The sequence below is a fragment of the Pomacea canaliculata genome, linkage group LG2 (genome assembly GCF_003073045.1).
Source record: "Pomacea canaliculata isolate SZHN2017 linkage group LG2, ASM307304v1, whole genome shotgun sequence".
NCBI classification, from domain to species: domain Eukaryota; kingdom Metazoa; phylum Mollusca; class Gastropoda; order Architaenioglossa; family Ampullariidae; genus Pomacea; species Pomacea canaliculata.
Genome location: NC_037591.1, coordinates 34497311 through 34525246, shown reverse-complemented (window position 1 = coordinate 34525246; position 27936 = coordinate 34497311). Strand labels below are relative to the sequence as shown.

General features: G+C 36.9%; 1 protein-coding gene across 5 annotated transcripts; it reads right to left on the bottom strand.

Moving 5' to 3' along the window:
• Nucleotides 1-699: 699 nt before the first annotated feature.
• Nucleotides 700-27936, bottom strand: LOC112556333 (centrosomal protein of 104 kDa-like). 5 transcript variants are annotated; one of them, XM_025225224.1, is made up of 30 exons: nt 27821-27933; nt 27490-27593; nt 26865-26987; nt 23968-24059; nt 23240-23321; nt 22802-22940; nt 22522-22587; nt 22197-22267; nt 21956-22065; nt 21528-21583; nt 19997-20152; nt 19128-19155; nt 15081-15210; nt 13998-14081; nt 13288-13334; nt 12725-12795; nt 12246-12413; nt 10721-10782; nt 9570-9642; nt 9054-9119; nt 8634-8752; nt 8029-8263; nt 7500-7592; nt 7158-7190; nt 6258-6340; nt 5849-5872; nt 4360-4468; nt 3911-4049; nt 3441-3581; nt 700-3207 (listed from the first exon to the last, which is right to left on the bottom strand). In XM_025225224.1, the coding sequence occupies exons 3-30, from the start codon at nt 26975-26977 to the stop codon at nt 3143-3145; spliced, it is 2655 nt and encodes an 884-aa protein (XP_025081009.1). In that variant the 5' UTR covers nt 26978-26987; nt 27490-27593; nt 27821-27933; the 3' UTR covers nt 700-3142. The 5 variants fall into 5 exon arrangements, with proteins under 5 accessions (XP_025081009.1, XP_025081008.1, XP_025081012.1 ...); XM_025225223.1 differs by lacking the exon at nt 27490-27593 and having other exon boundaries at nt 27821-27935; XM_025225227.1 differs by lacking the exons at nt 19997-20152; nt 27490-27593 and having other exon boundaries at nt 27821-27936.

Genomic DNA, 27936 nt, shown 5'->3' with positions numbered 1-27936 from the left:
CATGCTAGTAGACGAGCGCCCCAACAACATGGTGCCTCCTAATGTGTGGACGTGTTTGAAATACTTAAGTCAGGTTAGCGTTTTCTGAATCACGTGACTCACACCGCCGCAAGCCACACAGACAATTCATGCATCTGCACAGAACCCTTATATTCCTTACGGGCGTCTGGACCAGCCATGCTCCCTTGTTCTATGCCATGGTATTTCTACAAGGCTATTTCTCGTCATATTGTAGTCTTCACTGCTTTAGAAGTCTAGTAGGGTGTTTTTTAAATTATTATTTAAATGATGAATCAAGCTTGATCAATACAACATGGTATATTTCCCCAAATCCGTTCTCAGGATCAACGTCTACAATCATCAGCCAATACACTTCGCTGGACCTTTAAGACTGGCGGACTGGACACGCTCTGTAGTTTGTACTGCAATCAGGGTGCCTTTGATGGTGAAAGTCAAAACCACAGAAGGGCTAAGTTCTTTCTTGCCTGCATATGCGTTTGTTTAGTCCTCTGCAACTTGAAAATAGTCAACGATCAAAGGCTCTTTACTGTCAACTAGTCTAATATTACCACCGAGACTTCTGACCCACGGAAAAATACGGCGCTATAAAGATTATGTAGCAAAAACTATACTGACACTAACGATCAAAGGTTTTAAACTGCACTGTAGTCTTCACTCATTGACCAACATTGTTGACAATTGTTTGAACCGTCTGGATTTATTGATAAAATTAGACCCAACCTTTGTATTTGAGGCACAGACAATTTTCATCATCTGGAGACATTGTTGTTTGTACCATTCCACACAAAAAAGAAATACATGTTTGACTACTTTTTAAAATTGTTAGAGATGCTTAAAGAAATTTAATTTTCAATGAATAAGTAAACTAGCTGTTTTTCTCAAGTAGAAGCATTCTTTAGAAAATGCAGTTACACTGTAAAAGGCAGTTTACAGATCATAATATGCAAGTAAATGCTATATCACTTGCATCATGCAATAAATAAACTGAACATAGTATAAATTATATATAGAATGCAAAAAACCTATATCCTACGGGAAACATTTTTGGAGCAGAGCAAGTTTAACGATATATGAAATTTCCTACTCAAAGCAAAAAATGAAGTGAAAATATTTTCTCAAATATTCAATGCTTCTAAGATTATTCTTGGTTGCAAGATATTACCATCTTTACCCATAGCTGAGAAATGTATGACAAAAACTCTTCTATGAAAGATCTAGTGCCTTCTAAAAGACAGTACCTGAATGAATTTTATTTCTGTATTATCATGCCATTAGACTGAAAGTTCTGATGGTAATGGGAGCAAGCATAGCCATGTGTTGATACTTAGAAAATCATAAATTGCTTCATAAACACCAAATTCTGGCTACAGTCATTATATAGTTAAACCATCACATGTACACTTTTACACATGTATTTATGGACAGAATATGCCACTCTCAGAACCCCTTGTAGTTCTTTGCTCACAATGGTAGGACATGAAAAGGATATTTCTTTGCATCCCAAAGCAATTGATCTTAAAACTAAAGTACAGTAACAATCGTGTTAGAATACCAGAATGCCAAAGACTGCATTCCAGAGTTAATAGGCTTGATCATGACTACAACTATGGCAATAGACTAAAAGAAATAGGTCAGACAATGTTTAAGTGTATTTTTTATGAAGAAGAAAATGAAAACAAAAAATTAAATGTGTACATTTAAAGAAACAGGTAGCTTGGTGGTTGTAGGAGAGTGAACTTTATGCAGTTTCTCATGTCTAAAGCACAGTATGTGGAAGGTGGACCTAACCCTCTCCTTTGGCCATGTATGAGCTAAAAAAATTACTAAATGAAAAAATAAATCATTTCAAAATGTTAGTCAAGTGGAGTTTCTTTGAGAAAGATGAAAAATGCTTAAAGTGAACAAATATGACATCCAAGGTACTGCCCAGCTCCTAAACAAAGTATTGTGAATTAAGCGTATTTAACCAAAAAAAGTGTTCCAAACTAAGTTTCGAACAAAATTAAATAGACAGTTCATCTTCTTGTCGTGCATGCATGCTTTCTTCTCCATGTATGCCCTATATGTTGCTGTATTAATTACATCAGATTACACATAGTTAGGAATAAAAATAATAGCTTGCAATAAAAAAATATTTATCCAGACTTACATAAATCTCATTTGCACAATACACTACATTCATGCAATATTTAAATACATCTTTTTCTCCTAGATTAAGAGGAATCACAATGAAAGAAAGAATTTACACATTTGGCCTCTGCAGTATAGGAGAAAAAGTATAATGCCTCTTATTTTTGTTTCCATTTCATCTTGGCTAGGCAATGAGAAAGTGTTGACCAACACCGCCAGCTGATTAGAAAAGACCCATGAATACAGTTTCTTTAGCTCCTGACAGCTCTGGGTTTCTTGTTCAGCCACTGAGTAGAAGTTTTTTTTGACATGCTTTCAAGGTAATCATGAGTTAATCTGTGTTTTTTTTCATAGCAACAAGAGAATTCCTTCTTGCAATGAAGTTTTTCTGCACTGCCACATACTCGAAAAAAAAAAATCTCACAAACTGAAGGTGTTGGTATTAAAATTAATGTACAGATTTATTGTTTGGAGAGTTCTGGAAAGGCACTGCATCAGATCACAAAACAGCTCTTAAAGCACAGCAGCAAACAAATAAACCCCCACCTCCTGCCGATACTCCATGACAGCAACTGCCACTTGTTCTGAAGCATATCATCTGAAACTCTGATATTATGTTTTCTAAAAACTGACAGAATATCTTTTCATAAGAGCATGATAATATCTTCACGTCATATTTTTACCCACACACACCAACTGGTGGAATAGGAGGAAGGCTACAGGAAAAGCCATCCATACTTTTCAGAAAGCAAGCTCAGATTGGGGCAAGTGTGAAATGCAGTGCAGTGTCTGAATGCCTCTTTTTTTATTATTTAGTGTCATCAGGTCACAGAGTTCCCAAAATATCTTGTCAATACAAGACTAGCAATACAATGCAAGACTAACATGCTGAAGAACAGTCATTGTGGATGTCTTCCACTCTTGAAATGTTGTACACTACGCTACAGTAGTTTTCTAAAGAAACAACCTCTACAGCAGCTTGGTCAGCTCATCATCTGGGAGTCTTTCCCCCAGCTTTGATTGGTTTAGCTATCCTGGATGGCTGTCCGCCTTTCCCTGGATGTGACAAAAGGAAAATAAAAAAATAAAGCATGATGACAGCAGCTATCTGTAAAAATTATTTATTATCACAAAGTTTACAATTTCATTTTCTGTTATAATATATTACTGAATCCAACAATGAACTTAAGTCTGTGTTCATGCAGAAAAATGTGGTGCACAAATTAAATATTAGAGATTCTGTCTTCCACAATTAAAAGCACAGAGTTGGTGTCCTTTGAAAAGTGTACCAGGTTGTTTGTTGACAGCAAGAAGACGTCGTGGGTTCTGTTTGCAGCCATCATGTCCCATTAAATGTTCTTTCCAACCCTCCTCACCCTGGAGCAAGTTCTCATGGCATAGTGGACAGTGGTTCATGTTTGGTTTTGCAGCTACAGACAAAATGGTGCATATAAGGGCATAAAGCACTTCTCTGCAATGGTAACTGCAAACCTGTCACTAAAACAGTCACTTTTCTAAATCAAATGAAAACTGTTTTTATTCTATCTGCACTACTAAAATAGTCAATGCTCATAATTCTTGTCAAACTTCCATATGTGAAAGTAAAGAGCCTGCCTTAACGATGAAGAAAATGTTTGATCTTAATTATTTAACCATCTATACTGCCACGCTTTTACGGGACCTATTATATAAGACATGACTGACCCGCTAAAACCAGTCAGGGGTGAATAGTCTACAATAGATGCAATGGGCAGCTTACGGTTGCAGGTCTTGTCTGCTATGTGCTGATCCAACTCAGCGTGAGGGATGGCCTCTGAACAGCGTGGGCACTTTCCAAAGTTACTTTTTGCCTCGCATTCTGTTAATACATGCTCGGTGTAGGTAGCTATCTCCACCACCTATAAAAAAAGGATAAGATCAGATAATGTGGCCGACCCCCCAAGGTAAGATTCACATGCAATTTTTTGGAATGGAATTCCAGGTAGCCTGAAGCTCTGCTATTATCAGTGCAGATTAACAACCACGTAGTTTGAAAACAGTGTATTGCAACAGGTATATTTAAACTTTGTAATGATAGATGTTTTGATTCCCAAAACTAAAAGCCTGTCAATGTAAGCAATTACATTATGTAGAAAAGCCTGTTGATGTAAGCAATTAAATTTTGTAGAAATGGAATTATGATACAGGCATTATTCTGATGCTAGTTACCTGCTTGCAATTTGCGCAACGTTTTAGCATGGGGCAACTCTTCCAGTAGTGAATATCCAGGCCCTCCTCCGTGAATGCTTCGTTTCGTTCTCCACAGAAGATGCAGATCCTGTTACAGATTGTTACACATTAAACTGTTTGGCGATGAGGAATAAAGGTAAGCTTTCCTCTGTTTTGTGGTGACGGGGGCAGTAATTCAGTGCATTACATCATCAAAGACTGCAGCATAAAGAAATGTGATAAATGTTTTCCAATGATAAACATGCGCTTGCAACAGAAAATAAAAATGAGAAAACCTAACAGTCCTTAGGTCCCATCAAGAGCATTTCAAGCAAGTCCTGGAGCAGCCTGAAGAAACAAGTTTCATTTGTCAACCCTTCTCACATCCCAAGAAAAAAAAAATCTGTCCACACATAACACAAATTTTATCCCAACATAGAAGGTTAAAAATAACAAGAAAATATTCATAGAAATTTGGGTTATAACAATTTTTTTTAAATCTAGGTAAGCTGTGTAAATAATCAATTTTGTTCCACAAATGACAAGACAAGTGCATTAAAAAAAGACAACAAACAGAAGTTGATCCTTGTCTAAAATAAGACTGGAAGCAGATGCATGTAGTAATTACTGATTCTGTAAGAGATAAACAGGAGGGAAAAGCACAGAAAATTGACCATGTAAACAATGAAAGAAAAGCAGCTACAAGCACTAACAATAGTTGATGAAACTTTTTATCTTCAGCAACCATTGATATGTACTTCACTCAGTTCCAAATCCCATAAATAATGGTATATCAAGCTGCTGCCTCAAAATTCTCTAAAAGATTAGCACCCATTCACTAGTGGTTGGATATTTTTATGGCTATTGGCCATAGTGAACATCAAATCTACAACCGTTGATTTTCAAGTCATGCACGCCAGGCCAAGTGGCTATGAAGCCTCCCTACACACTTACCAAGCGCAATTTTAATACATGCCTTCTAAGCTTACAAAACATGAAAAGCTTTTCTGTACAAGTATGAGACTCAAACACTACTTCACATCATAAATGGACCTGAATGATATAATAATAAATTCTCAAAATGGCTGGTATGATTTCAACAAACACCTCTGAAATACTGCTTATTTTTTGCAGGTGATGCCTTCACACTATCTGCATACAAGTGGTCTGAAAATCCAATAGAAGAGCTTTTCCTTTGAATAACTAGAATGCTAATGAAAAAAAGAACAAGAAGCTGGAGGCAATAAATTTACTGAGCCCTGAACCAGCTCTTTATAGAAACTGTGTTTATAACAGATAAGATCCCTGACACAAGAGCACATTTTGGTGGTTAAACAATGATTTTAAGAGAAGAATATCTATCTTTCATGTGCACAAGGAAAAGACAAATATTAAACTCTTTGCATGGCTGCACCCTATATTACAGAGAAACAATGGAAAGAACAAAATGACAAGGAACTGGACATATTTTGACAACATCAAGGCCTACCCTGGTATACTTTGATTGTGAAGGCTGAAAAGACATTGTAGACTATTACTTTCTTGTTCTCAAATAGACAATCTGATCTCACTTTCATTAAAATTATATAAGTACTGAATCAAAACTAAGCAATATACTAAGTATATACTCAGACTTTTTAGTCATAATGCTAAAGTGTTTTCTTATGCTCTTATGGCCTTTGGTAATAAGTCTAACTTTTCACATATACTTCATAAAATAAAATAAATATTCTCTGCAAAACTAATCAGTGGTGCTTGAACCAGTTAACATCAAAGACCTTAAGATGGCATCTGAAGAGAAACCTGGACATGAGACATGGGGAAAAAAGTTAAATGTAGAATCAAGAACATAAATATAAAAATTGTAACTCATAGGAATGCACAATTTTAATGCTTACCTGTCAGTATTAAAAGTAGATGCTTCATCATCATCTTTCTTGGTCTTTGGAGGCAGTACATTTTTCTTTGCTTCTGGCTTTTTCTTATAAAGGAAAAGGAACATTTGCTCCAATAAATGATTCGGACAACACAAATCTGATAAAAATACCTTAAGTATAACCCCAAGCCTATCCATCATTATTTATTATTTCAATTTTTAAAAAAATGGTTAGAGAATGTCTTCGTAACATTATATATCAAATGCCATATCATTTACAGGGTCCCCCATCCATTAAATGCAGGGTTTTTAGACACTCAGTTTAAATCGCTCAAGATTTCCAAATCCTCAACTGGGAAATAAATTCTCTTATCCTACATTGCTTATCCTCATGACCTTTATTATATTTATTATATTATATTTATTATATTATATTATCATGACCTTTATTCCTGTCATGATTTATGGATTTATGCATTATCAGATGCCCTGACATCAAATTATTTACATGTTCAGACTCCTTAAACAAATTTTATTAATGTGATTCAAAGCAATTTAGAATGATTTATGTATGTTTCTATGTGATGGGAAGAGCTGATTTATTCCGAATTAGACATTTGTGTCACATGATAAATCTATTAATATGTCATATCTGTTTTTATCTTGGATGTTGCGCTTTCAATCAGCCAAGATTCATACCCCCAGTGTTTTACGAAATATATATCTTTCACACCTTGAAACTTGTAGGACTACACTCACCATGCTCCATCTCATTGATGGCTTTCTATCATTATCGCATCTTTCAAAAGTGGGGATTTACTACTGCCAAAGCTTGAACTGTGTTTCCCTAGATAATTTTTTTCTTTTCTTGCATCAGCAGTTGACATTTACCATCCATGTTTATTTTATTTTAAACACTTACTTTCTGCGGTTTAGGTCCATCTTTCCCTCCTTCCTGTAAAACAAAGAGTTGCTGACAAGCTTAACAAAATAAATCTGGCACACTTTTATTTTCTAAGCCACAAAACAACTTGACTTCAAAAATATAAATATCATGAATTCAAAGGAGGAAACAGGGAAAAACCTATATTTTGTATCTATATTTAGAAAGAATCTTCTTTATGCATCATTGCAGCTCACACATGTTTCAGGTTTAGTAATGAAATAATCAGCAGTTCCAAAAAGGATGACTTTTCAGTTACTGACAAATAAACAAATGCTGAGACTGCCAGATCAAAACTATAAACATAGATCAGGGGAATACCTTTGCTGCAGTCAGCTGTTTCAGTTCATTAAGCTGTTTCTGTAAGGCCTCAATTTCCGCTTGTTTCTTGGCCTCTTCCTCTGCTTTATGCTTCTGCATCATATTATTAAGAAGATTCAAAGTCCGTTGTAAATAAATAGTATCCATCAATGAGAAGGGAGGTATTAGAGACTCAGCTTTTCTAGCAGCTAGTCTTTATCATGATGACTTTTTACATCTTCTTTCACTCACTGCCTTTCCTTCCATAATCTCTTTTAAATTAATCTATGCAACAGTTAAGTCAACTAGGGGAATGTATGCTGCACCACACATGGGCGTGACTCAGGCCTCAGATGCTTGTGTTCTATGGGCTTTCCCAAATCCACTGTAATACAATACAAACACAAGTCTGGGTTCTGCAAGTTGTGATACATCTGAACACATCTGAGAATTGTTTATGTTATTTTACTATGCTGTTGGAATTTAGCTAGGTTACCAAAAAAATGAGTCTGCCCACAACTACAATGATTACTGAAAAATCAGAACAAACCTTTATATCTGCTTTGCTAGGCTTTCCATCCACTTTATCAAAGTATTCAAAAAGCATTCGCCATAGAGTATTCTTGCGTGTCTTTTCATCATCAACTGGAAGGTAACTCTTGACAGGAGCCCCCACATCCCGATACAGCTGCTTGATGATTCGCTCAGAAACTTCTCTCACTTCCCCAGCTGTGTGTTGCAAAGCTACTGTGCAGAAGCCCATGATATTGTCAAGGGTGAGTCCGCTGAAACAGACATTAACTTCTAAAGACAAGCCAAACAAATCTAACATTCCTAGCTAGAGCACTGGACTGTGTGTGTGAAACTTACAACTTGTGCATCTTCACTTATGAAGCGATTTTAATACACTAACACACATACACAACTCTTAACACCTGCTGTTTCTGCATTCTCATATGTCAATTACCGTGCTCAGGATCTATTCCATCAATATTGTCTAAGATACAACAGACAGAGATATTCAGCAAGTTAACATTTTGCTGGTTTTCATCATCAAGCAAACGTGCACCTATCATATGAGAACCTGTTGTGTATGGCGGCAAACCATAAGCAGCATCACATAGCTCAAGGTATGCTATAAACACTAAGTCTCACTCTTTTAGTCTGAAGTCTTTGTATAGCATCTCAACAATCTCAGCACGACTTTGAGCCTGGCGTGGGGCCATATTCAACTTGAATGGCTTGACACACTCGTGAGGAACTGTTTGTGTAGGCTGTGGACATTTTACACAATAACACTATCAACTTCTGAAGTCAATAGGCTATGCAACCCCATGTATGGTATAGAACACACTTCTATCCCATGCAGGTTTTTTTGGGAGGGGTTATGTCTTACCTCTTTTCTTTACATAAATGCATCACAAACATATGACAAAAATGCAAAAGTTTGAAAGGTTATTGTAATAGGCCAAACAACAATAAAGTTGTTTTGTTTTGTTTTTGTTTAATCCTTCCTCCTTCCCCCTCCCCCCACCAACCACTCCCTGTTTTCACACCTTTCTCCTTAACCTTTACCTTTACTTCTGGAAATCTGGCCATATCCATAACAAACAGTTTAGCATCATCTCGATTCCTTGCAGCCTGAAAAGAAGTCAATATAAATGCACTGTACTAAAAAGATAAGACCTTGAATATGTATTAGTCAGAACATGTTGTGGGCAGTGTGTTTTGAAGAAAAAAGAAACATAAATGCGCTACAGCAACAGGAAAAAGACTATCCTTCTGAGATATCCCTTATTTAGAAACAAACTGTACTTAATATACCCTGCCAATACATTGGGTCAAGATTCTAGCATTAATGCCCTTTTTATGTGAATTTGACTTGGAGGACAGGGGAAATAAATTTCTTAACGTTATATCCTGTGAAACAGATTCTGAAGTAATTTTTTTTTAAATGTATTCCAATTTTTTAATCCATATTACAGTTATGTACACAACCATATCTAAAATAGTCATTCCCTATATCTGTAGTGAAATACAGCAGACACAAAATTAAACAAAACAAAAAAAAATTATGAAAATGTAACTTACTGTGTCTCCAGTTTTATGAAGTAGATTTTGCAGACTTCTTTCGACAGCAGATGACGTGTCTTGCTTAGGAATCCTGATAAAACAGATATTATTTAGATCACAATCTTAAATGGAAGTTGTAGTTTATGGGTGAGAATTTTTTTGAACTCATGTCATTAAAACTGTTTTCGTTTGCCATCCACATGCCTAAGTATACAAAAGTTGGGATGCTATTAACAAATGTTTATAATTCCTTCAGGAACATCCAAAACCTGAAAATAAAACTTCCAGCACTATAGTGAGAGAGTATCAAGAAATCATGGGCAAAAGGTACTAAATAATTTTAAAACTAAGGATTATTTTTTTAAACTTCTCAGTGACTAGATGTTAGAATCTAACCCTGATGTCTTCAGCTGCACTTCAAAGAAATTGAAATAACAAAAACTAGAAAAACCATGTGTTTTACAAATGGTGCAACTCAAAATTGTGATGATAATAATAATAATGTTTCTAAATACTAATATATACAACATTACATTGCCAGTTACCAAGTACAAAAACGGCTGAATGACATAATATAAATTCCGTTTCATGGCTTCTGCTAAGGCTAAATTTTTTGGGGTCCCAGGGGCCCCTTCTTCAGATTTTTAAGGGGTCCCTGTTCTTCGCCCAGATTTGAAGGGGACCCATTGACGAAAATTGAAGGGGTCCTCCGAACTTTTAATGCGTACTGTACGCAATTTTTTGCGTAAGCAGAAGCCCTGCCGTTTTACACTCCACGCATACATGCAAAATATAATTCACAACTCTTTTTTATTAGAAGGAATAGGGATTTGATAATGCTACTGGTATCAATAATAGTGATATCAATTTGTCAGCATGTTGATTTTTCATTTTTAGGACCAATATCTTGATACTAATGAAAAGGTTTAATTGCAATTTTTAAAATATCTAAACTTCACAGACTACAAGACATTTCTTCTCAAAATAAGGAACAAACCTTACACTGAAATTCTCATGCACAGAAAGAGGTCAAAGCTGTGACCTCATAACAGTATACAGGCAAAGATATAACTTTCAAAGCTGAAGAATTTAGAAAAAATCATGAAAGAATGTAGCTTATCACTCATTATCTAATTCCAAAAGTAATGTTCCTTTAGCATGCCACTTACTTATGCTTGGGAACAAACTCTGTCAAAAGCATCTTCAGTAATGAAAGAGCTGCCTTGAACACCTAAGAACAAATGATAATAAAAACTGTTTATCCACAAATGATCATGTATCCGATCACACAAAATCTTAACACATTCACCTGAATACCTCTGACTACCTATACATTAAAGAAATATTCAGAAGGTATTTTAACTTATATCTCAAACATCACAAATAAGTTGCAAGGCTGCATCACAACAAAAAGGGTGAATGATATATTATCACACCAAGTAGCTTACAAACCTAAAACAAAAATTTGAGAGTAAATTCTTTCTTCGAGACTTACCAGATGACATAATCTTAGGAGATAAAGGCTTATATTAGCTCTTCAATCATCAAAAAGTTGTCTCCCTGACAGTGAGCTAGAACTGGCATGCAGAGCACTCCACTAGTCAGGTGAGCAACTGCCCTATAAAAGCATAAAAGGCCAAATGCATGGCCAAAACATCTGCTTTTTTTCTACTAACACTACCTAAACAGTGGGGAGGTCTGGAGGGCCTTGATGTCATGTCATCTGGTAAGTCTCAAAGAAAGAGAATTTACTCTCAAAATTTTATTTCTTCTTTGATTGTATCTGATAGCATGACCATACAAGAATAAAAGTCAGGTGAAGGGAGGAAACAACCATCTGAGAAGGTAGAAAGAATCCTGAAATATGAAGAGTGACTCCAGCCAACCCTAGTCCATATAAAAACCCCAGTATCCAAACAAGGACAATCACAAGAGGGAAGAAAGGCGTTTCAGACGAAAGGATCACTTGTAACCCGCAACAGCTAGTGGGTAAGAAAACAAAAATCTCGCGTTACTTGTAGCCAATGGTACCTTCCCCATGACATAGATCCCACCTGAGATGGCTCATCACGGCACACTTACGTCCAATGCTACTTGGACCAAAGGGAACTGGTGTCACAAGGTTCGGAAGAAAAACATATCAAGAACTGCAAACACAACGGCTTATTCCAAAGACTTGCAGCCGTAGCACAGCTGGGAACCGAGGTAGTTTATCAGGCAGCCGACTGACACAAGAAGCATAGAAAAACTCTAGCAGAAAGTTCTCTAGCACAGCCGACATGAACTGTCAAGGACAAGTCTTTTATCAAGAAAAAGAAGTCTGATGTCACAAGAATTCCAACAAAAATGCAGAATTCTCTGTAGTGGTAAAATCTGTGGCACATGTGACACAAGTCCAGAAGTCCAGTGTCACAAGCTTTATGCTGCTGTACAGATGGTTTCTAAAAGAAAAAAAGTCCAGTGTCAAAAGAATTCCATTGAAAATGTAGAATTCTCTGTAACATTATAATCTATAGCCCTGGTGACATCGCTGAAAAAAAAAATTCACATCTTTTTTTCAAGGTAAAGGGGCCCATGTCACAAAGAAAAAAAACCCTGAAATATCTGTAGAGAACAAAAATAGGATGTGAATAAATGCCTCCCCGACCAACACCACAGACACACACAAAAGCAAAATTTGCAATATATACTTACTGCATAAACATTGTCATCAACTCCTTTTTTTACCAAAAATATGGCTGCCCGCATCATAGTTTTTGCATCTTCCTTATTGGAAGACGATGACAGTTCTTGCATCTGTTTATACACAGCCAGCAGAGCATCCTCACGATAGGACCAGGTTTTGGAGTAAGCCTTGGACACCTGGATGATTAATTGTAGAATAAAGTCTTATTAACCAGCGTTACACACTTTTGGGTTCAGCACAATAAGTTAAGTCACTGGTTTCTCTGATGTTTGGCTTAAAAGGTGATTAGCTGTTACTAGAGGTTACCTGCAGGTTCTTATTAGCATGTACCTTGACTATTTAGCAATAATAAAAACCTCATTGACTCAATCGTCTAACAATCAGATTTTTATAATATGAGCAGCATCACATATTTCTTAATCCCAGTACAGTGCTCAGATTTTTGCTTGATGACTTATTAACTCTAGTGACATCTGCATTTACTTACAAGTGGAAGTCCAAAGACATCAATGGCAGAAGATGCCTCCCTCAGATCTACCTCAGTCATAGGCTCAGGCTCTTCAAATGACAAAGACAACAGAGAAGTGTATAAAAATATAAGTAAAATACAGAAAACTGAGATAATGAACCTGATTAGGAACCTAAAACTCCTGCACAGAATTTGTTTTGAATGTTGTTTGTTGCTGAAATAAGTGCAATATGCCACTTCCACTAATAGCATGATATGGATTACTGATTCACTACTTAACAACTACACAGAACTACAAATACAAAAACAAAACATCTTTATTAATCCCTTTCAGGAAATTATTATCTGCAATGGTAATATAACATTAGACATTACATGATACTTCAAGTAAAAAAAGAAAACCCAGAAGTCTGAGAACCTTCACTCAAAGACATGTTCTAGCCATGATTTGACTGTACATGCAGACTGCTGCCAGAATAAAAGAGTGCAGATATCGAGCGGTTCTTGCTTGTGGAACTTTTAGCCTAGTATATTTCCCACTGCTTTTGTGGGGAAAAAGTACTTGAAAAAATTAAACTTACCACCTTGGTTTATATCTGGTTCTAACTCCTCCTCTGCAACTATGGGTCTGAAAATTAAAAAAAAAAAATTTCTGAAATATTTGTACATCTTGCTTCAGCTCTTTCTAAAGAGGTGGTCATATTTATATTAAAAAAACGAAAACAATCATTTTGAACATGTTTTTTACACCAGTGTCTTTAAATAAACTCCAATAAACTCTTGACAGACTAATCCAAGATTTGTTGTAACTTGAATATTTAAATAAAGATTTTGAAGCAAAAAACAGAGAGGAAAGATTGACTTAGCTGTCAAGCTAATTGCAAATCATGCAACTTTTTACTAATAAAGTACATTGTTCATTATTATAATTTAATAAGCAGTTAATAAATCATTGCTTAATAAAACATTTAAAAACTGTGTATATAGTTATGCTAACCTCAACCATACTGTACACAATATTTTTTTTCTACATAACAAACAAATTAGAATATGGTAAGAATTACAGATTTTTTTGTACCAAAAAAAGTTTTAGCATAAGAGAAAGGGGTAGGTCAGCTTAGTCACCCAGCCACAGAAAGGCTGGGTGTTCACCCCCAGCATGAGAAGCTGTGCCCACAGGGGCTAAGCCACACAAATGAACAAAGCATTCCTATGTTCCCTCCTGACACCAACCACCCCATAACAAGCCACAGTCATGTGATATCAATACCCTCTTTTGTTTTTCTCTTACCTCTGAACTGGAAGATTGCGCTCACTGTGTGTCTTAGGAGAAGCAGAAGGCTGAGAAGGCTCAGGTTGTGGTGCAGGAGGTTTGCTAGTTCAGCAATTAAAAGTATTATCTAAGCAAGACATTTGATGCTCAACCCTGGACTAAAGAAAATCTAAAGAACCTCCATAAAGCAGCAATATATGATGAAAGCCTGAAATTTACAGGCAAACACTGAAGGGACAGTTAATATATGAATGCTCTCAAGTAAGCATCCTTTGTTTTTAAAATGAGACCTTTTATTTCTTCTCAATGTTAAGACACTTTGATAAATTTATATTTTTCAGTCAGTATTCCTAGATTCTTGAATACTTTTTCTGCTCAGTGAAATCCCTACCCAGATTCTTCATGACCAGGGTAAGCAATCAATGCAAGAAAGGATATGATGCATATGTGGTGAAAGCTGTTGCAGAAACAGAATGTTGCAATTAAAATTACTCAAAGTTGCTGTTACTGCAAGCTGTAACTCTATAAAGGCATCAGGTTTAAAAAAATGACGTAAAATTATTAATTATACTTGCAATATAAAGCACCCTCAGAAAATGCTAAATTCTTTTCTATTTTACATGATTAAGTCAGTTTCTAAACTTGCTATGAAATTATACAAGCTACCTTAAAATTTTAAGCATTCCAAATAAATATAAAATGATTTTGTATGTTGAACATGCTCTAAAATGATCATTAATGTTTTGGTATATTAAGAAGCATCTAAGAATACATTTGCAAAATTAAGCAATTTCGCCTGGAACTTAAAGCATTGAAAAAAGTGTACTAAATGGTTTTATACTTTAAGTATGCTCTACAAATTGAGAATGCTGTTTTAAGCATCATCAAAGAATAAAGAATGCTCTACAATGAAGTATTCTTTAAAAAGTGTAAGGCAGGATTTACAAAAGCGGAGTTTTATCTAGCACTTTTAAAACATAATCCAACTACAAGAAAGATTATTTCTGTCGTTGACGGGGTGAACATGAGAGTTATGTACAAAGATCTGGTATAAGGGAAAAAAGAAAACTGCATTTCTATAAAGGGGAAAAAAAAACTTACTTCTTTGCTGCAGGCAAGGGTCTTTCATCATAAGCTACTCGTGGTGTTGGTGAGTGCAGCACCGGAGGTGGGGGGCTGTATTCTTTTTCAATTAGCCGAGGTGGAGTAGGTTGCCGGTACGACTCAGGACCTAGTAATCACCAACAGATTCCTTATCACGTCTGATTAAATGATGCCAACAATGCCCTTGCTTTAAACACTCCTTTTAATAAAAAGTTCTTTGTTCTGTAATTAGTAAAATTGTATTTGACTAGGCACACTGGAGACAAGCAAAACAAGCGACTCCCTCACAAGATTAAAATTCTGTCAAGGTAAAGAATCAAGTCTATCTATCTATCTATTCCTCTTTGTGCATCAGGTTGCACATAAGGCCTCAACCAGAGTCCGCCACCGATGTCGATCGGCTGAAACACGCTCTAGGTGACCCCATGTCCAGCCCTTTCCTTTCATCTCCCTTTCCACTGTTCTTCTCCAAGTTTCCTTTGGGCGGCCTCGTTTTCTTCGGCCGTCTGGAGTCCATCGTAGGGCGACTCTGGAAAGGTCTGCTGTCTGCTGGCGGAGCACATGTCCAATCCATCGCCAACGCCTTCGTTGAACCTGCGTGGTGATGGACTCGGTTTCACTTCTTCGGTGGAGTTCTTCGTTGGTGATGGTGTTTGGCCAAAAGATGTTAAGTATGCGCCTGAGGCATCTGTTTTGGAAGACGTCAAGCTTGTTACTGATGGTTTTGGTCATCTTCCAAGATTCTGATCCGTAAAGGAGGGTGCTGATCACATTTGACTTGAAGATTCTCAGCTTGATCTTCTGGCTGATGTTTTTTGCCTTCCATGTGCTCCTGAGTGAGGCAAAGGCCTGACTGGCTTTCGCCAGTCGGGCTCGAATCTCCACCTCCGCATCCCAGTGTTTGACATTTTGGACCCAAGATAGGTGAAACTGTCAACTTCCTCAATCTCTTCTCCATTTAGTTTGATGCTGTCTTGGACTCTGGCGTTCACTCTCATACTGTTAGTCTTTTTTGTGCTGACCTTCAAGCCAAGGTTTCCAGCTGTTTCTGAGAAGGCCTTTGTTTTTTCCTGCATGTCTTGGTGGCGGTGTGACAGCAGGGCAATGTCATCAGCAAAGTCCAAGTCTTCCAGTGCTGTTGTTGCTGTCATAGTCATGGTCCATCTGAGCCCTCTCCTCTCGCTGTCGGTGGAAGTCTTCATGATCCAGTCCATGGCCAGGATGAAGAGGAACGGCGACAGAATGCAGCCCTGCTTCACCCAGTACTGACGTTGAAGGGGTCTGTGAGCTCTGTGTCACAGACAACCTGGGATTTGAAATCGCTGTACAGCATTGCAATGACCTGAACAAGTTTTGCAGGGACTCCGTAATGCCTCAGGATCTTCCATAAGGACTCGCGGTGGATGCTGTCAAAAGCCTTCTCCATGTCTATGAAATTGATGTACAGCGGTGTGTTCCATTCGTTGCTCTGCTCCAGAATCTGTCGCAGAATGAAGATGTGTTCGGAGCAGGATCGCCCAGGGCGAAATCCTGCTTGCTGTGGTCGGAGGTCTTTCTCAAGAGTTGCCGTCAATCTTGACAAAACAATCTTGCTGAAGACCTTGCTGGTGAGGGAAAGAAGTGTTATGCCCCTCCAATTATTGCAGTCTCCAAGATCTCCTTTCTTGGGTAACTTGAAGATGAGCCTGTCTTCCACGCAACAGGGACCTGCCCTGATTCCCAAATTTGCCTGAAGATTTCAGTCAGCTTGGGAGCTGTCACATTTATATCTGCTTTCAACATCTCTGCTGTTATTCCATCTGCCCCTGGTGCTTTGCCGCTCTTCATTGTCTTGACTGCTGCTGTCACTTCTTCCAGGCTTGGTGGGTCTGTGCAGATGTCAAGGTCTATAGCTGCTGGCTGGATGTCTGCAAGCTGAGGGGGATCTGGTCTGTTCAGAACTGACTCAAAATGCTCCCTCCAGCGCTGTAGTTTTCCTGCTCTCCTTCGACGACATTACCGTTCACGTCTTTCACTGGCACATCACTGTTCTTAAACCCGTTGTTTAGCTGTTTGTTTATCTTGTACAGTGTCTTCAGGTCATTTTTACTTGCTGCATTTTCTGCTTCATCTGCCAGTTTCTCTATGTGATATCTTTTGTCAGTTCTTGTCATCCTCTTTACTCTTTGTTCAGTTTTGCATATCTTTGTCTGTGTTGTTCCTTCAGGCGTTCAGATCTGGTGCTGTTGATTCTTTGTTTGGCTGACTTTCTCTCTTCTATCTTCTTCCATGTCTCTTCTCTGATCCACTGTTCTTTCTTTTTCCGTTGGAAGCCCAGTATTTTTTCTCCTGATTCCTGTAAGACTCGATTGAAGTCGTCTAAGGTCATCTCTTGTTGGTCTCCTAGTGCCTGGAACCTGTTCTTTACTTCCATAGCAAAGGCCCTTTCGGTGGCTGGATTTTTTAGTTTGCCGGAGTCCACTCTCTGCTGACGTGCCTGTTTTCCTCGTGATCGACGCAGCTTCAGAGAAACTGTGGCTATCACAAGAGTGTGGTCACTGGCAATGTCTGCTCCTCTGTAGGCTCTAACATCTTGAAGTGAGCTCCTCCATTTTCGGTTGATGATGACATGGTCTATCTGGTTCTTTGTGATCCCATCTGGTGATGTCCATGTTGCCTTGTGGATGTCTTTGTGTGGGAAGAGTGTGCCTCCAATCAGTAGGTTGTTTTCTTCACAAAAGTCTGCCAGTCTCTCTCCGTTGTCATTGATGGTTCCGATTCCATGTTTGCCATGACATGCTCCCTGCAGGTGTTGTCACTTCCCACCTTGGCATTGAGATCGCCGATGATGAGCAACATGTCGTGGCTGGAACGCTTTCTGAGGCTGCCTGGAGCTGATCGTAAAAAGCATCCTTGTCTTCTGCCTCAGAGTCATTTGTTGGTGCATAGCAGGCTAGCACTGTCAGCTTGGTGTACTTGGAATGGAATCTTGCTCTCAAAAGCCTGGTCCATAAGGCTTCCATTCCAGCAGTGCCTTTTCCGTTTTCTTGTTGAGGAGTAGAGCTACTCCTTCAGAGTGCTGAGCGTCTGATCTTCCTGAGAACAAGATGGTATGTCCTGACGCTAGTCTCCTCTTTCCCGTGCCGGTCCATCTGACCTCACTGACTCCCAGGATGTCCAAGTTGTAGTTGTCAAACTCCTTGACTAATTGGAGCATCCTGCCAGTCTGGTACAAGGTCTGGACGTTCCAGCACCCCACCCTCAACTTCTGCCTCGGCTTCAGTAAATCCGCTGTCGGGGCGCCAGCTCCCTTTCGGGTTTGGCTGTCGTCCGTCATTAGTCCAGTCTCCTGGTGTGCTTCATTACCTTCGCCATCTGTGACGAGTTCTCTGGTTTTAGTTTCTGTAACAGGATTTTTTTTACATGGTGGGGTTGTTAGCCCTACCACAACCTATTTTACCTCTAGGTGAGGTGTCCACCTTAGTCGCCTCTTACGACATGCCTGGCTGGATGGCAGGGACCCTATTCTTGCAATGCTTGCTAGGCAAGCATACCCCGGGGTCCCACAGGGGAAGAATCAAGTCTTCTAAGCTGAAATAAACTAGCAATACAAAGCACTACGAAATAACATGGTATTTTGTTAACTGAGCTGTTCAACAGGTGAAACCTTCACAATATAAGACATCTAGCTTTAACAGTATATATTTGGTGAGGCAGATGTACCACAAGTGAAGATCCCAGAAAGAACTGGACGAGATTGGTTCCTACTGACTCACTTACCTCAGATTTGCTCTAGAATGAAACATGGTTTAACTAAAATAAATACAATAACTTGATAGCAATAATGTTTCCACCTCAAAAAGTTGTATGTTTAAAACTGTTTTTGCATAAGTAATCAGAATAATTTTTTTTCAATTGTTGCTGATTTTATGGCAAAAAAAAAAAAAAAAAGAACGTAGAATCTTTACAGATAAATATGACTTTTTGTAACAGCAAATAGTTTGGGGTGCAATTTAAGTATCTTTCTACCAACAAGAACGAAGTCTAAAAACTTCTGTTACTTACCAAAATCAATTTTCATTGAATGTCGAGTCTGTGGGAGACATGAAAATGACAAAATAATATAAAGATTAGGAAAACATTGGAAACGCTTGAGCTTAAACATTATTTCAAAGTAACAAAGCCTTTAATAAATCTTTGAACTAAAGAGTTTTTATTCCTAGATGAAGCTACATTATTAGTCCTTACACAAGCAACTTTTCCTTTTCCCTTCACAAATGTTCTCAGGAGCTAGAAATACTGTAAGAAAAGCAAGTTTAAATAAAAATTAAACAGCACTGGTTGAAAAAGGTTTTACATGAAATGTGTTAGCAATAGACAGCAAAATGTGATCTCCAGTAGCTGAAGCTCTATGTTTACTAATCTAGTCTCAATGCAATAATTAGGACACATATTTTCTGGAGGACTTGTGGTGGATGAAAATGTGCTACAAATTTCTATAACAAAAAAGACTGATTTTCTTATATCATTAATTTGAACATTTTTTTAATAAAATTATCCATTTTAAATTCATTAAACACATGATCTAAAAAAATTTAAAGCAAAACCTGACCGTTGAGTTGCACATAAATTATTTGACAAGGTTTAATATCATAAAATACATTTTGCATGTACATACAGTGTACCTCCACCGTGTATATGGTTTCTGCATACATGCATAAACTGCATGCAAGCATTCATCTACAGTGCGTCTGCATGCTCCATTACAAGTAACAGTTAATGTTTTGCAAGCATGGATATGCATCTAAACACCCTCAGCAGATGTTCTGAATTTCACATCTGGAAAGCTATACATTACGGATCACTCCATGACCCTAACCTATAGAAAGTAAACTTATTAGTCCCCAGCAATGTGTAAATCCTAAGACACATACCCCAGTGGTTTCTAACAGGTCATTGATGTTGAGATCTTTGTAGATCTGTAGGCGATATTCATCCATCTGAAGTTTCTTGACTTTGGCTTTATCATAGTCTTCATTTTCCACTGCCTGCCTTTTTTCAACTTCCATCTTTCCCAGTTTTTCCCCAACCTATGAGTCCATATAGTTTTCATTCATAAACACAACTAAGGATATTGTATCTTTACATCAAACTTCTCAAAATACATGTACTATAGGTCTAAAGATGTCAATATATTAACTAAAAATAAAAGTATTATTATTATTTTTTAGAACCATATAAAATGCAGTCAGAGGTCTTATCAAACACATTGTTAAGGTTATTAATCTAAGCGAAGAGCTAAAGTTAAAGGTCTATAATTCAAAAAAAAAAAAGGAATACATAAATCAGGTCAAGTTGATGCCATCATATTTCTTCTGTAAGTGTTGGACTTTATCCACAATTTGAACTTTCAGTTATCCTGTTGGTCTAGGCTTAAAAGTTACATTTTTTGCAAAAGACTACTAAAAATGGAGTTGTTAATTTATACTGAAGATTACACAAATCAGATTACTAAAAGAAGTTCAGTGTTACCTTTTACCTGATGTTATTGTTCAAACAATAAAGCGAGATGATAATGGTAAAATGATTGTGTGTTTGCACATGCAGATATTTCCAAGCTCTTTGTGCATCATTTTAACTAACATGCTTGATTAACTTTGTAAGGATATTTAAAGCAGGTAAATATTAACAATATGATAGCAAAATAAAAAACAATGGCTTATTCAGTATATAGTGAAAAATGTCTTCAGCTTTAAAATGTATGCTCTATTCCCATAATATGCTATATAAGTGCTCTTCATTAACTTTCTTGGCTTTTATATATCTTGTATAACTAGTCAGAGGAAAAGTATGCAAGTTGAATTTGAAACAATTTTTCATAATCATATTACCCATTAATAAACATCAACAGCATATTATCATTCAAGAAGACAAACTTTTCCAACCTAAGAGTAAATGACCTGATATATTCTTTCTTTGTTCAAAGACACATTTTGTGAGAAATATTGCCAGGCTATAGCTCTAATACTGCCAGACACAAACATAAACAGCATTGTTATGCATTTCAAAACAGAGCACTTTCAACTAATCATATTCTACTTTTTAAAAGGTCTACAATGGATGAGTGTTGTGAGTGAGGGAAATGTGACATACTATGGATAAGTGATGATATCCTTCACATGCACCACCAAAATCTGTAGCTAGAAACAGAGAAATAGTGCTTTCTCCAGAAACCATTAAAAATGGTTAGGTAAAAGGAATGGAATGAGACAGGGACAGCCACAGACCACAGTCACAAGATTTCATGACTCAGCAGGAGAAACAATCATGAGGAAAAAAACTTCCAACATCAATATCATCCAACATGTAACTACTTTGCTCTTCTTTGGGTTAGTAGTTCTAATAATGTGAATCATTAACTATGGAAGGTTTTCAGCCAAATCAAAGAATGGTTAAAATACCAACCTTCTGCAGCTCAGCAATGGCCAATTTTAACCTTTTGGCATAGTCATATCTCTCCTCTGGTGGGGGGTAAGAAAAAAAGGAGGCAATTAAAAGACTAGTAGTAGTAAAATTAGTAAGTGAATTTGTATAGTACATTTCCCCATGACAATGACAATGACAATTCTTATGTGGAGGCAAGCGCAATATGCTATGCACGAAAGACGCATACAAAATTAAATATGCTACAATGAATGCACATCTCTTCATAAATGTCAACTATTACAGTTAAAAGAATGCAACTATGTCCACATGCATACACTTAAAACAGTTTCTCATGTATGTATACATCTGGTCTATCTCTCTCTCCCTAACACACACACAATGGAAAAATAAGAAATGGGAACAAGCCTTAAGAAAAAGATCCAAGGTAAATGTTATAGAATACATACGTAGCACAGCTTCCTGTTTCTTGCGTTCTAATTTCCGAATAATCTGGGCAATCTCAGGATCTTGGTACATGTCAAAGGCAAGGTCATCCAATGGCGATATATAGTCTGGTCTGCAAATTGATCAAATAAGATTACTTTGGGTCTTCTGTTAATTTAAATTTACTATAGTCAAGATATCCCCCCTTTCCCAAAAAAATAGAAGGCTGCTCTCTAAAGATGGAATGAAATAATCAAATCTTACTTGTTGAATAATCCATCAAGAATTGGGTCTCTGTCAACTGCACGATTGTCATTCACATCAATGAATAAATCCTGGAAATGCAACAGCTTCCATCAGGACACACATGGCTTACTTCAAAGTCTAAATTATCAATTTTCATTTATAATTACATCTGCAATCACATCTCTCAAAAGTCAAAAGAGTTCATCCCAAGAAATCTGAATTTTATCATCTGCCAAATTTCAACCACTGGTAAACAAAAAAAAAAAAAACTGACTGACAAATTAAAGAAAGACTACAGTTTCCATCTCTTAAATAAGCCAAGCACAATAAGAATTCAACTTACTGGATCATTGATATCACCAGGTTTCCTTACTTCATCCCCAATAACATTAATGGCTACAATGCCAACCTGCAAATGGCGTTTGAGAAGAATAGCTGTACGTCAGTATTTACTTATAAGTAAAAAGTTGTCTAAATCATGTTTTAAAACATAAGTAAACAATTTTTGTACTGAATAAGCAATGCTCTTTTCCTCAAATTCCATAAAATTAATCTATCAAGAAAAAAAAATGCCCATATGAAAATATTGTTTTGACATTCTAATCATTATTAGAAACAAGTACCTGGTTATAAAGGTTATGTTTGTTGATATGATTTTTGTGGATGTTTAGCCTCAGGTATCTTCCCACAGCATCAACATGGACCGACTTGAGTTCCCTAGCTTTAAAACCTGTCTTTTCATTGTCAGAGAGAGATACATACCTGAAACATACAGGAGGACAGATTTGGGGGGTGGGGGTTAATGTTGCATTTAGCATGTGCATGGGATATATGGCCAATGAACAGGAGGCATAAGATTAAGGAAGAGGGAGAATTGCACGACAGAACTTAATTGTGCATCACCAAATTCAACATAAATTTTTAAATCATATACTTATTTCATAATATTTTCCTCTTTAGTCTTCCCTCCTGAAAAATTAGCAAATAATTTTTTTCTTGGTGTAAGACTAATTTCTTTCCATGTCTATCACAAAATACAGAAGCAAAGAAAGGCCACCAACCCAAGTCGTGTATATCTTGCATTTTCGAGTAAAAGGGGGGTCCCATCTGGCACATCACCAACAAAAAACTCAATCTTGGTTGCTGTAGCAAACAAAATTTCAAGAAACATTATATAATAAGAATTTGTTCCAAGAGTATGCTTGTGATTTCTATAATTTTAACTATTAGCCTAATCAGGAAAGCTGATATTAAGAGGAAACTGAATGTTAACAGATTAAAATTTGGTCTTTTGTAACCAGAGATGTATAACTCCTTCTTAAAGGTATCACTAGAAAATAATTTTAAGCTAAAGTCTTCTGAAAACATCAGGAATGGTAATTAAGGATCTTCTATAAATCTGAATGAATATAATCAAAAGCCCAGTTTCAAAGTCCTTCCTGGTGGAAAAAGCACTTAGTTAAACCTCAAGACCTTCTGTATTGCAAACCCTTTTTTTTTCATAGATGTATTCTGCTATATCAATGTGATCTTTATTACGTCTACCTCCCCAACATGACCAAATAATTTAAGTAAATTTTAAAACAGACTGTTTCTGGTTGACCCAACTGCCCTATATAATAACTGTAGTGTCTGTTTGCTGATGCTTGTGTTTCTTGCAGGATTCCCTGTTGGTTCATTGGTAGTCTTTTATGTGCAGCACATTGAACTCACCTCTACATGGGAAATGCAATTTACAAATTCTCTTATTATTATTTGTAGTCTGGCATTATTGGAATAGTTTACTCACGAATCAAGTACTGGTGACTCAAGATTTGTATCTTTCTGATCCGGCTTATTTCTTCCAGCTGCACTACAATATCCTGGGGATATAGGCAGAACCTGCAAAACATCAGTTGAGTCATGCCAGTGGTCATGCTGCTATAGAAAGCAAATGGATACCCCTGTGATTATCGCACGATTGATGTTTCCCCTTTCTTTAGATATGGACTATACTGGCATCTTAAAGTTTCTGGACCATGAACTCATTCCACATGGACTGGAAGAGTTGAGTCATCATCTGCAACAAGGCCAAACCCCTGTTTTGTAGATCTTGGTAGGATAGATCTGATCCTGGGCCCTTACCATTTGCCATCTGCTTAATGGTCTTATTGACTTCCTCTTCTGTAGGTAGTGTGTCAAGGTCATACTTTATTTCCAGTTGGGGCAAGCTGGCAATGGTTTCATCTTTAATAGAAGACGTGAAGATGAGGAAAATGTTGATGCGCTCAGCTGATCTCTCCAGAATGTCTTGTTTCTCAGTTAAGAGCTTTACTCCACCAACATTGAGGATGGAGAAAGATCCAGTTGACTGGATCACAGAAAGCCTAAAGAGCATTGTGTAAGAGCATTTCCTTTATCAGCACAGCCCTGGAGTTCATCGGCTTTCCTCCATAGCCAGGTATTGTGCATTTCAAGGAGCCTTTTCTGTACTTTATCACGCATGCTGGATCATTCTAGTGTGGACAGAAAAGATGGTATTTTTCTGATAGTAAGGCCTGGATATCTACCTCTCTCATCAAACCAGTTGATGACAGCAGGTGGTTGGTCCAAGCTGTTCCAGAGTAGCTGAGTAAACTGAGCAATAGGATTTCCTTTGCTCCTTAATGCCATACTGAATGCAGGTGATATCTTGCAGCTTTCTGGCCATAGCATTTGGTAAGTTTTCTTCATTTCTAGTGATCTGCAGCTTGTGGACTTAGCCTCTTTTTAGTCTTTGCTTCAGCATGATGCAAAGTTTGAGTTTAGGCACTGTGTTTTTGGACAGTCCAGCATTCTGGATGATGATGATGATGATGATGATGATGATGATGTGTCAGCCTGAGGTGACCTTGTGCCCACTGAACCTCCTGTTGCTGTGTTACTATATGAGTGGGTGTTTGTGCACATGTGTGTGTGTATGTCGCCAGAATCTATTCCCTTTAATCTCTTACATAATCTTCCCTCTAGTGTGCTGGCGTGTCATCATACCTGTAATTGCCCTTGCGGATTAATAAAGTTGTATTGTATTGTATACACATAGCCTATGCCACATGTACATGTCACATGCATGTCTCTCCCCACCACACACACACATATATTTGTACATAAAATAATGCAAGCATTTAAAATAAATATCAAAATGTGTATGCATACAGCCTATCCCCAAGCAGAAGAACTTGAAACCATGGCAAGTGAAAAAGGAAAGATTTGAGAGGGGTTTTGAAAGAAGAAAGAGTGATAAATCAGAATTCATTTATTCTGACCAAATAATGTTCCTCAAGATAAAAATATGTACTTCTTACAAGACAAAAAATACGTACTTCAGAAATAAATGACCTCCAAAGAAAACTTAAGGGCCCAATATAGACTGCAAATTGCATGTTTTAATGGATAATAATGATGCTAAAAGCAATGTCATAGTGCACTTCCCTGCTGACAGCAAACTCAATAGACTGACTTAATGTTTTTTTAACAAACAGATATGTACACACATGCTTGATAATTTTTGTAAAATATTTAGAAAAGGTATGCATTATTAATATAACAGCAAGTTAAAGAAGCAATTGATACCACATTATACATTGAAAATGTCTTAAGTTTAAAAAAGTATGCTATATTCCCATACTATTCTAAGCAATTGCTCTTCATTAGCTTAATCAGTTTTTTTTATCTTATATCACTGGTCAAAGATAAAAGTTTTTGAGCTGAATGTGAAAAAATGTTAACAACCATATTACCCATTAATAAACACTAACATAATATTATTACTCAAGAAAACAAATATTTTCAGCCCAAAAGTAAGGGACCTGATGCATACTCTGCTAAAAAAAAAAATGTTTCAAACTATAATATTGCCAGACCAACACAAACACCATACTCATGCATTTTGAAACTGGACTGTTCTCAAAGAGCTGTTTCTAATTATGAAAATTATCAAGCATGCCCTTTAATATAAAGCCTGGGCATGGCTGCCAAAAGCCAGCACAGGCCCTGAGGCAGACGACCTTTCCAGGCTCCTTGCAATAATAATTAACTGCAATTGTTTATTATTTTCCCAATATATAACAGTATGCTTACAATTTATAACTTGACTGGCAATATGAATATCAACATTTCATTTTGTTTAGTAAAATGATATAGACAGCAAACATTAGGAAAAATGTACCCAACTAGGATCTACAACACTACATGATATAAACATTTTAGAGCTGTGTACACATGAGTGGTAAGTAAATAAGGGAAAATGATGCACAAAGATAAAACTATTTGCACCCCTTCTATAGAAAAATGTAACACGTGAGCATGAAAAATTTGACAGACTAAAGACAATGCAAGGTTTATATCCTTCACCCAAATGCATGTGTGAGACTACAGACTTGGGTACAATTATTGGAGGTAGCATTAACACTAGCATTCATGAAGTCTACATTTTATAGCATTCTTTGAAATCTAGCTTTATTTTTCCTTATGGTGCCTCTTATGTTTGCTTTTGATTAAAAGAAAAAAGAAAAAAAAATACTGATCCAAGCTGGGCAGCCTTCAAAGCCACAGGGCTTAGTATACCATCCTTTCCTGCCCCTCCCTCTCATCAGGGCTGGCCATGGGTGGAAATTTCAATCTTAATGAACTCTGACTAAATTATGAAGTAAAAAAAAAATTATATACCTAGAAGACTGCCATCCTTGAGCAAGAGGGCCGTGGTAATTCAGGTCACCTGCCTTGTGTACATCATCCTCTCCAGAAGCATGCACAACCCGAAACTGCAGCTTGTGTGGCATCCTAGTCCAACTGCATAAACACAAAAGTATCCTTCAAACTTAATATATCTAGACATTTTATTTTTTCCGTTTAAAAAAAAAATCTTGAACATAATTGTAAAGACAGTTCTTCCATGCATGGGACATGTGAAAATTGTGGATGTGTTATATTTATTTGCTAAGCAAAAAGATTATTTTCAAATTTGAAGGGGCCAAAGATAATTTTAAAATGTTGCTTCATTTCAAGTCGACTCACCATTCAACTTTACAATAAACTTATTCCACTAAAATTTCATGGTTTCAAGATATTACACACCCTGAATATTCTTGATTTATTAGGCTTCAAATGCCAACGATTGTGAATTATCATCTAATCAGTGACAACGCATCAAATTTTGAGAAAACAAGCAAGGAAAGGTAAATAATAACCCAGAAATAACTTCCATGGGTAATACGTGTTTAAAATACAGCTTCTAACGTAAACAACAGACTATAAGAAAATTATAAACTAAACTCTTCTGAAGATTATCTACCTTTCAGTGGACCCTTAGCTCTTTCTTGACAACCAGCTGAAGTTAGGTATTGTGTACATTGGATTGCAATGGTGGATATCTCGAAATAGCGAGAACTGTTACAACTACCAAAATAAATAAAAAATAATATTATGTGAATGATTATAATGTTTAACACTAATGAGTGTTAATTAAATGGGTATTTTAAATATTCTGTCATTCAAATTACCACTTCCGTAGGATTTAATAAGTTCACTCCCTTTAGTTAATCGTCTGCTCATTGTGGAATTGGTTAGAATTATCGTTTTGTCTTTCATCTAATTCATAATGAAGTTTTTCTTCATGAACTTACCTAACCATGTGCTTAATTAATTACTTTTATTGCTGAGAGCTGTCATATTTGGCGAAAGGGATAGCATGCATCCTGATCGCTATGTCCAAAGCTCTCGAAGTCTGACAAGTCAGCAG